The sequence below is a fragment of the Mus caroli genome, chromosome 1 (genome assembly GCF_900094665.2).
Source record: "Mus caroli chromosome 1, CAROLI_EIJ_v1.1, whole genome shotgun sequence".
In the NCBI taxonomy this organism is placed as follows: Eukaryota; Metazoa; Chordata; class Mammalia; order Rodentia; family Muridae; genus Mus; species Mus caroli.
The window spans coordinates 73780893-73791349 of record NC_034570.1 but is presented as its reverse complement, the minus strand read 5'-3'; the positions used below and the strand labels follow the sequence as shown (position 1 = coordinate 73791349).

The following is a 10457-nucleotide window of genomic DNA, read 5'->3' as shown; positions in this document are numbered from 1 at the left end:
GGGTGGGTAGGGAAGTGGGGGGCGCTATGGGGGACTTTTGGGATAGCATTGGAAATGTAATTGAGGAAAATATGTAATAAAATATTAAAAATCAAAAAAAAAAAAAAAAGAATTATTGTCTCTCACCAATCAGTTACCCAAATGTTGTGATGCATTTCAGTAGACATGGTTACAGTTCTCATTTAAGAGATCCTGGAGATTGTATTCTGAAGCAAAGAAACTACAGTATGTTTTACATGCAAGCAGAACTCAAGCTGTTTGGAGACAGTGACATTTTTCATGGTTGCCATTATCAAGGCCATAGCTAATACTCACTAAAGGTCCTTTGTGGACCAGACACTACACCTAGGAACTTCTAACACAGGGATGAATGTGTGTTCTTCATCCTACAGACCAAGGAGTCAGCACAAAAGAAAAACAAGGGTTCCAAAATCACAATAGCCACAACAAAGGTCTGCTTCTTCCTGCTCCCTGCTAACTGGGATTCAGAAATTTGTCAAAAGGAAAATCTACCATGAATATGTCTCTCTATCCTAGGTGGGAGTGGGGTGGGGATGGGGAAGGGGAAGGGGTGGGGAGAAAGTCTTTTCCTGAAACCTGAAGTCATTTTTTTTTTCCTGTTGCAATTGAAGTTGTAAACGTTGCTTTAGCTGAGACCCTTTGGGAATTCTAGTGTTTGCCTTCCCAAATCTCAGTCCTCTGATCTGTCAGTCTGCCAGTTTTAGCTACTGACTCCTGACCTTGAAGCTGGCAAAAATCTAGAGTCATCAGTAGAAGCAACAGAATAGGCAGATGTCCCATGGACAGAAAGTCAGACCTCTCTCACCCCTCCAGTGTCTAGGGAAATGGTTGGAACAGCGTTTCAGCTGTCTATGTTTTCCATATCACAGGCCACCTTCTAACAGTTCAGGATTGCACAGGTATTCAAAATCAGCTACTTGGGTTTGAATGTTTATCAAATAATTTTTCAACATTAATTTTTTTATAAAGAACGAGGGGACCTTTGCCAGCTATGTTTGAAGGAAATATACCTTCCTGAGACATACCTCTAAGAACAATTTCCTTTTACATTCATCTATTCGTTCAGCAGCAAATACAGTCATCCCCTTCCTCAAGGCCAGACAATGTGTCAAAAGCTGGACGTGCATTGCTGTATGCCCTGAGAGCCCAATGTCAATTAGGAAGGTAGACAAGCAAACAGGAAGTGCCTGTTTGACATGAACAGAGCTGAGAAGTGGATCCTGGACACTGGCTTCTGCAAACCTATAGCCCTCTATGATGGATAATGAGCTGTTGATGATCATCCTTCCATGAGAACAAGAGCTATGCCCGTATTGGATATCAGATAGTCGTGAACTTAGTCGTTATTCTTAGATTTCCCTACCCCATCCACGGGAAAACAACATTAAGACATTTGTCCATAATTTTTCACAAGTAGTGAATATTTTAGTCAAAAATTATTTTTCTTCCATTTTCTGTGTGTGTGTGTGTGTGTGTGTGTGTGTGTGTGTGTGTGTGATGCATATGTAGGTATCTGTTACACATGTATTGGGGAATCTAAATGCACTTGTGTCCCCATGCATATGGAGGCTGAAGAGAGAATCATTTTGATCAAATTTCTACCTTTTTCAGTGAGGCAGAGTCTCTCAGACAATCTCAGAGATCACAGATGTGGGTATTCTCATTAGCCAGTTTAATCAAAAGGACCTTAACCCCATCTTCTGGGACGAGAATTACAGAAAGGCTTCTAAGCCCTGGCTTCTATGGATTGAAATCTCCTATCCTCTCACTTGTTTCCAAATGCTTAACCACTGAGCCATCTCCCAAAACCCTCAAAAACAATGTAAAAAAAAAAAGTGTTGTTTCTTCTTGGACTCAGTAGTCTTACAATCCTCAAAATCAGTTCATTTGTAGGTAAACTGTGCCATCAGAAGAAACGGATAGCGTGGGTTCTTCTCGCTCAGCTCATCTTGTATTCTGAGACCACATTTATTCCACAGGGTCAGAAGGAGACATGTTCCTGTCTCTTCAAAGAGAATGAATTATAAGGAATTTCTCACTTAGTTATCTACAGATAATAGAATCTTCTTTTTCCTTGGCTTCAAACCAGACACATTTATAACGGCTAAAGCCCACTGGGCTCTCATGGAATAGAAATGATGGCTCAGGTGTTATTTTTAGTCCTGCAAACTCCAGCTTTTCAAAGGTTTTAAAACTGAGTAATTAAGTTACATATAACTAGCATATACCCTACAGTCTTTGAAGACATATTAATGTGGGTGCTTTTAAAGAGCTGTAATTGGGGAGTACTATGTTCAATTTCTGTCACAATAACACTGCAGAGTGTCAGACATCTGCAAACAAGATGGTATAGGAACATGTAGTGACATATTTAGGTACCTGTGTGTGCCATATGGTGTCACCTGGGCTACATTTAAAGACTTACAGAAGGCATAAAATGATAATGAAAGGTCTAAAAATTGTCAAACATCACTCAAAATGTTGTGTTCTACTTAAGACTACCACAAGAGGGCATTCTTCCTCCAACTTATATGCAAACAAATTCTTCCTTTGATTTGTCCATGTAAAAAATACGTGAGCAGGGGGAGGAGGGAGGGGATAGGGGGTCTTTGGAGGGGAAACCAGGAAAGGGGATAACACTTGAAATGTAAATAAAGAAAATGCCTAATAAAAGAAAAAGAAAAAATATGTGTAGGATATGTGTTGACATTCCTTTGCCTGGCTGGAGGAATGTTTATGCTGTTGTCTGATTATGACACAATATTCTCTGCTCATTACTCTCTCTCTTTCTCGTTTGACCTTCATAGGTTGCTAATTAATGGCTTCAGACAAATAAAGACAGGAACTTTTTTTTCCCCTTAGTATGTGGCTTTTTTTGTCTGCCTGTGATTTGTCACTGAAGTTCTCTACTAAAGCCAGTGGTTTTTCTGTGTGTCTCCCCTAGGGATTCTTTGAGGAGGAGGAAGGTAAAGAGTATATCTACAAAGAGCCTAAGCTGACAGGGCTCTCAGAGATCTCCCAAAGGCTTCTCAAGCTCTATGCAGACAAATTTGGAGCAGACAACGTGAAGATAATTCAAGACTCCAACAAGGTAGGCGAACAAACAGTGTTCACACAGTGTGACTTGACAGTGTTCACACAGTGTGACTTGACAGTGTTCACACAGCATTCACACAGTGTGACTTGACTAGGTTCTTCCTATTTCTACCCACTGTTTTTAATTTCCTAGCTGATCATGCGAAATGAACTAGCCAAAGTGTTTGAGATATTTTGCATGTTGATTGGCTGGTGAGGTTTTGGATTTGTTTTATGTTTGTATCTACATGAATTTATGAACACCATGATTATGCATGTATTCACAGAGGTCAGGAGAGGGCATTGGATCCTCAGGACTCTGGACTTACAGGTGATTGTAAACCACCATGTGGGTGCTGCTAACCCAACCCAAGAGTAGTAAGAACTGTTAACCACTAGGCCACCTCTTCAGCACAATTATAGGTTTTTACTTGAGTAATATTTATATCATTTTTAGAAACAACTTAGCAAGTCTTCTGCTTTTCCCATAGATCATATGCTTTTAAATAGCAGTTAAAATGTTGAAATAGCTGAGCTCAGAAGGAGGGCTGGAGGAAAAGCAAGACATCTGTTTACCCAGTTCAGGGGGCCTTTGTGAACCCCACCATTCTGAGAGCTGTCCTCTAATAGAACCCAAATTGCTATCACATGGTATTCATTTGAGAGAATCCACTGAAGCTCTTCTTGGATCTTCTCATCAAACTATTGCCAACCTTCACATACATTATCATTCTCCAGCCAACCTCTAGCAAGCATCTACTAACATGTCACACCCAGATCTAGGCCTCGAGACACAGAACCCCTTCTTCTAGATCTCTCAGTTCATATGCATGGCTGCATCACATGCAGCCATGTGAGTGGCTGATTAAACAGAATGCAATGGAGCAACATGAGAACAATCATACAGCAATGCAGGAGAAGCCCAGGGCAGGTACCTATTGGCAGCTCTGTCTGTTTGGCTTATGCTACCCAGAGGGAGTGATCTTTGAGCTGACAAGTTCAGGATAAGATATGTTGCTGAAAGTCATGGACATTCATAGGAGCCCAACTCATGCTGATAGGAAGGACCATTTGTGTTCAGAAAGTCAGGTCTTTGAAAGACAGACTGGACAAAAGTATGACCAAGAGGGAAAGTTGGTTTGTGACCAATGGCACAGAGTTCTACTAAGCCACCAAAAGAAGTCATTTTTCTTTCCTGCTTTCTTTTACAAAGCTGATATTGGGGAAATTTGACACAAAATTCATGGATCTGGGTATAAGTAATTACAAATATATCAATCACTCTTAGCTTGAAAGATACGGTTGCCTTCTTTATTAAAGCTGGCAGAATTATTATCGTAGTGACCCATACAGATGAAAAAATAAACACAAGGATGGGAAAAAAGGAAAGATTTAATATCAAAATAGCTTGGGTCTTCATTCCTCTCTACTACCACGTATCAGCTGGTGATCATTACTAACCCATCCAGAACCTCTATTTTAATATGTAAAATTATTACAGTTATGACTGCCCTACCATGTAAATATTAATAACATTATAGAACATATCCAAAAGGTTCCTGAAATCTCTAGAACTGGATAGGAAGTAGACAGATACAAAGACTGAGAAAATTAGAAGCAGGTCCAAAATTCAAGATTTCTTCAACACTCAGAGAACCATCCTCCCCAAGCTCAAAGGGGAGCCAGCAATGTTTCCTCAGAGCTCCTTGAGCTGTCCAGGCCGTTGCCTTCCTATTAGTAGCCCTAGGAACCAAAGTAGAGCTGGCAAAGAAGTTGGGCAAAATGGTTTATTGCTGATAAAGGATTTGAGATACGGCCATTACAAAACCTTGAAGCTAGGGAGTTGGCCAGCTAAAGATAAAGCTAGTTAAAGCAAACCCCACAGGCATTGTAATCTGAGCTCACATTCTCAGAAACCCATGTAAATGCCAGCTGGGCATGGTGGTCCACCTGCAATGTCTACCTTCCAAGGCAGGGGCCCAGGATTCCCTAGAGTAAACTGAAAAATAAGACTAATGTCATCTATCATGGGTAAGCTCTGAGAGACATAGGTTTGACTGAGAGACCTTGCTTCAGTGTATAAGGTAAAAAATTTAAGACGATGGTTCCCAGGCCTTCCTATCTGCATGCACACCCATAAATGTGCACATGGAAAACACACATATACATACATGCAACATATGTATACACACACACACACACACACACACACACACGAAAAATGAAAACATTTGCAGTCATTTAACTGGCAGTCAGGTAATTAGCCAGGGAGACAAGGAGCCTTCCTCTACATCTCTACATTACCAGTCCAAAGCCAAGGACACCAATCTAGGAACATAGCTACCCCCACAGAGGAACGAAGAGGTTTATTTCCACTTTGAAGAAATTTTCACTCTACACAGGGTGACTCGCTACAGAAAGGATAAAAGTTTAAGCAATGGCCTAGGCAGGAATCTGTGTTGAAAATAGACACAAGGCAGTCTAGCCCTGGTATGGTGAGCTGAGCTAGCTCTAGCCATGTTGCTACCAGAGCCTGTTCCTTACCTGCTGTCAGTCACTTGGTCTTCTGTGGTCTAAAGAACACAAGTGCCTTTTCTCCACCAGGAGGCAGCAAGGTAACTCATAAATCAACTGCAGCTCACTACACTCTCTCTCTCTCTCTCTCTCTCTCTATATATATATATATATATATATATACATACATATATTCACACACATATCCTTAATGTATTGACATAGGTAAACCCCAAGGATCTGGACCCCAAATATGCCTATATTCAGGTGACCTATGTCACACCATTCTTTGAAGAAAAGGAAATCGAGGACCGAAAAACAGACTTTGAAATGCATCACAACATCAATCGCTTTGTCTTTGAGACACCCTTCACTCTGTCAGGCAAGAAGCATGGAGGAGTGGCTGAGCAGTGCAAGCGGAGGACAGTCCTGACCAGTAAGTGCAGAGGCCAGCTGCCTGGAAAGCTTCCCCACCTCGGGCTAAGACAGTCTTGTAGTCTGGGTTAGAGTTAGTCATGTGTTGCTGCAGGGGTGAGGGAGACAGCTCAGTTAGTAATAAGATGCTTGTTGTATAAGCATGAAGACCTAAGTTTCATCCTAGCACCCACCAAAGAAAGCAAGGATACATGCATGTATTGATAATCCCAGCACTGGGCAGGCAGCCGGGGGAAGAGGGTGTTGGGGGGGAGGGATCCCTAGCAATCATTGGCCAGCCAGCTTAACATAATCAGGGAGCCCCAAGTCACTATCTCAAAAAAGGCTCTGTCTCAAAAACAAGGTAGTGGACTGATGAGGAGCAATCCTCATGTTGACATCTGACCCCTGTACACACATGTGCACGTGCACAAGTGCACCTGTACATAGGTCCACACATAGGAAGCTACTTTAATCCTGCAGATAAGCTGACCTGGAGTTCTTTGAAGGAACCCCTCATTATGTTCTGCTAAAAGGAAGCCTCTTAGCCAGCTGTGGTGATGAACACCTCTAATTCCAGTAGTGGAAGGAGCTGAAGTTCAAAGCAAACCTGGGCTACATAGCCATATTCCATGTCAAAATGACAATAAAAGCAGGGGGCGCTGTGAGAAGATACTGTCAATAGAACTAGTTTGACATCCTCCCTCTTGAGCTGGGATAATCACAAATATCATGGTGTCCTGCCACGACAAAGACACCTTCACTAAAATCTCCCCTCCTCTCCATGAACCCTCTGTTGCCTGTTTCTGAGTTAGCAGCTATCGCTATGATCAGCTTTAGGGTAAAATTTTTAAAAATTAAAAACCCACATTAGGGTTCCAGCTCTTCTCTAAATGAAAGTAGGCCTTGATCTGCAATACCTAATTCTATGCTGGCTGCATCTTTTGTATGAAACAGTTATCTCTTCTGTGAAATAGTCATCCTTTCCTTGTTTTTAACAGACACTGAATGCTGACTAGCAGTTGGGCTGCTTCAGAGTCCTGGCAATCCATATAAATAAAACACAACTTTGCCCTCACAGTGTTCACAGTGGGGTAGGACAAAGACCCAAGTAAAGGAAGAACTTCCAGGGAAGGCTGCATAAACAAATAAATGTTTTAAAATATAGAGGCATGGTCTAGGATACTAAAGCCCTCCGAGAAATGTGTGAAGCTTCTCTGGAGGGAGACTCTCAGCTATATTAAGAATCTTCCTTCCAGTTTTGAGTTGAACCACCAAGGATCACACGGACATAAAAATCTGAAAAGCATTTGCCTTCAGAAAGTTGACCCGGAGAGTTGTGGATAAGACACATCTAGAGTAAAACTCCTATATCCTATTCTATATTGAGAATTCTTTTTAAAAAGCTTTATTATTTTATTTATTTACATTTCAAAAGTTGTTCCCCTTCTTAATGCCCCCTCCCTGAGTTCTTCACCCCATATCCCCCACCTCTGAGAGGGTGCTCCTCCACCCACCCAACCACCCACCCCTTCTTCACCCCCACCAGCATCCCTCTTTCCTGCGCATCAAGTTTCCACATGATTAAGCGCATCCTCACCCACTGAGGCCACACAGGGACGTCCTCTGCTACACATGTGCCCGGGGCCACGAACCAGCCCATGGAAGTTCATGAAGATTTTATTACAGTGACCAGTTTCAGTGCATGCTGTAATCCTTTCAGGGTTTGGCTACTCCGCCTGTCTTAGCACAACCTCGAGAAGGTTGATATGAGCTATCGAAGGTGAAAATGCACTCAGGGAGAAGTAGCCGGGGATAAAACTAAGAAACATAAGACAAGATGACACCTAGGCTAAAAATAACTCAGATCCACGGACACCACACAGACAGAATGTGATATGTTCCCAAAAACAATAGGAAATCCTGAAGACCTTCAGGGGAACCTGGGCCTTCTCTTTGCCCCTTTAAATCTCTTTGTGTGTCCTTTGTGTGCAGCAAGCCACTTGTTCCCCTACGTAAAGAAGAGGATCCAGGTCATCAGCCAGTCAAGCACAGAGCTGAATCCTATCGAGGTGGCAATTGATGAGATGTCCAGGAAGGTCTCTGAGCTTAATCAGCTGTGCACCACAGAGGAGGTGGACATGATCCGCCTACAGCTCAAACTCCAGGGCAGTGTCAGCGTGAAGGTCAGTAAGCAACCCCCAGAGCTCAGACTCACACAGCTGGTGAAACTTGCTATCAAACGCTCAGGAAATCTGTTGTCTGTAATCTTTTTACTATAGTGTATATGAGAAACACTCTGGCTATTTGTGTAACTGTCTGTATTAGTCACTTTCCTCATTTCTGTGAACGAATATGTCCAAATACCTCAGAGTAAACTACTTAAGAGAGGGAGGGCTTGTTCTGGGTCACTGTTTACGAGTACTGTCAATCAAGCTGAGGACGGTATACTGGCAGGAACATGAAGTGGCTGGTCACAATGTGCCCCCAATCAAGAAAAAGAGAGAGATGAATGCTGGTGTTGAACTCAGTCCTATCCAGATGTGGAATAATGCTACCTACACGTACAGTGCATCTTCCCATCCCTGTTAAATTAATCTTGAAAACCCCTCACAGACATACCCAGAAATTGACTTTCTAAGAGATAGTGTATTCTGTCAATTGACAACATTGACCATCTAAGGCTTTTATCTCCATCTTTAGAATTAGATTGTCAACATGGATGAAGGAAATGGTCATAAGACCCCACTTCTAGTTGAAGTGTTGTAGTAGGTCACCCAAGCCCTATGGTGAGCCCCAAGCCCATGTATACACATGGGGAACACTAATCAGGTTCAAGAGGTTGTTGAGGGTTTGGGGGTGGTGTGTATATGTGAGTGTATATGTATGAATGTGTGTATAAGTGTGTGTGTATTGAGAGTGTGTGTGTATATGTGTGTGTGTATGTGTGTATGATGCACAAAACAATAATAAATATAGAAGAGGTCATTAATTCCAGAGGGAGTGGGGGAGACTGGGGAGGAATTGGAAGTGTGGACAAAATGATAATACAGTGTAATTATTTCTAAAATTCTCCAGGAATAAAATTTTAAATCTAAATTTTAAAAAAGAAGTAAGAGGGAACCTTAAGGGGAAAAAACAAAAACTTCAGTAGAAGAAGAAGATAGATATGGTGGAAGTGGGGTGAAATGACTAGAATTCATTATATAAATGATTTAAACCATCATCAAATTTTAAAACATCCAGAGAAATACTAAATTTGGCTTCAAGAAAATGTCTTCTCCCTAAACCTCCCATATCATATACCCCAGCAAATAAACCAATTAATGCATTTTGCACTCTATACAAACCTGTTGTAAAAACTTTATTCATTACAAAATATTTTTGTAAAGAAAGAACATTTAATAGTTGAAAATGTGCATTAGTGCTTATGGACTGTGAGAGCTATGACAGCGACATAGGGAATGGACAGCGGGCGAAGGAGAGAATAAAATGAAGGTTCCAATGTGTCAGAACCACTGAGGAACACTGCTGGCCCCAGTGGTTGGTAGAGGCACTCATCACACTTGGTTGAACATCCACCCCTAAAACTAAAGGTGCTAGCACAGGAGGGCTGGCGGGAACAAAGAAAGCGAGGGCCCACTAACAAGGGACAGGCCTGGCCTGGCCTGGCCTGAGTGCTCTGAGCAGGAGGATGGGGTTGGATCCCAACATGTCCCTCCTTGTGGGGAGGAAGGTGAAGTGACTCATGTGACCTACTAATCTTAAAAGTCAAAATAAGCATGGAAAGCCCATAATGAGCAAAGTAGTAACAGCTTTGAGCTGGTAAGATGCCTCAGTAAGTAACGGCATTTGTTGTGCAAAGATAAGGACCTGCACTCAAATAACAATAATAATAATAATGACAATGATGATGGTGTGGCTGCATGCATGCCTGTAACTCCAGTGCTATGGGAGGGGGGCAGGAGATAAAGATGGGGTAGGGGGGCTTGCTGGTTATCAGGCAAGATCCAGGTTTAGTGAGAAGCCTTCTCAAAGGAAAAAGAGAATAGTAGAACAGGGCACCTGTTGTACTCCTCTGGCTTCTGTCTATGCACATAAGCACACATCCAAATATGCACAGACAGGGGGTGGCAAAGAGGAGAGAGAAAGGAAGGAAAGGAAGGGCTGTAAAATGGCCCAACAGGTAAAGGCACTTGCTGCCAAGCCTGAAGACCAGAGTTCAATCCCTGGAACCTACAGAGCTCAAGATACCTGACTCCCACAAGTTGTCCTCTGACCTCTTTATGTGCATCCTGGCACTTATGCTAACTCACACACACATACACACACACACACACACAAACACACAACACAAAACATACAATACATAATATACGCACACCATAAAAAAGTAAATAAATATATAAATAAATATGTCAAAACCAGATTTT

At 42.1% G+C, this 10457-nt stretch overlaps 1 protein-coding gene across 12 annotated transcripts in view; it reads left to right on the top strand.

Annotated features, from left to right (window-relative positions):
* Window positions 1-10457, top strand: part of Dock10 (dedicator of cytokinesis 10) — a 249389-nt gene that overhangs the window by 231973 nt on the left and 6959 nt on the right. For all 12 annotated transcript variants that reach the window (XM_021165780.1, XM_029474701.1, XM_029474693.1 and 9 more), the window contains 3 exons: window positions 2966-3112; window positions 5836-6046; window positions 8020-8210. In XM_021165780.1, the coding sequence (XP_021021439.1) occupies window positions 2966-3112; window positions 5836-6046; window positions 8020-8210 (549 nt within the window). The remainder of the gene's footprint in view (window positions 1-2965; window positions 3113-5835; window positions 6047-8019; window positions 8211-10457) is intronic.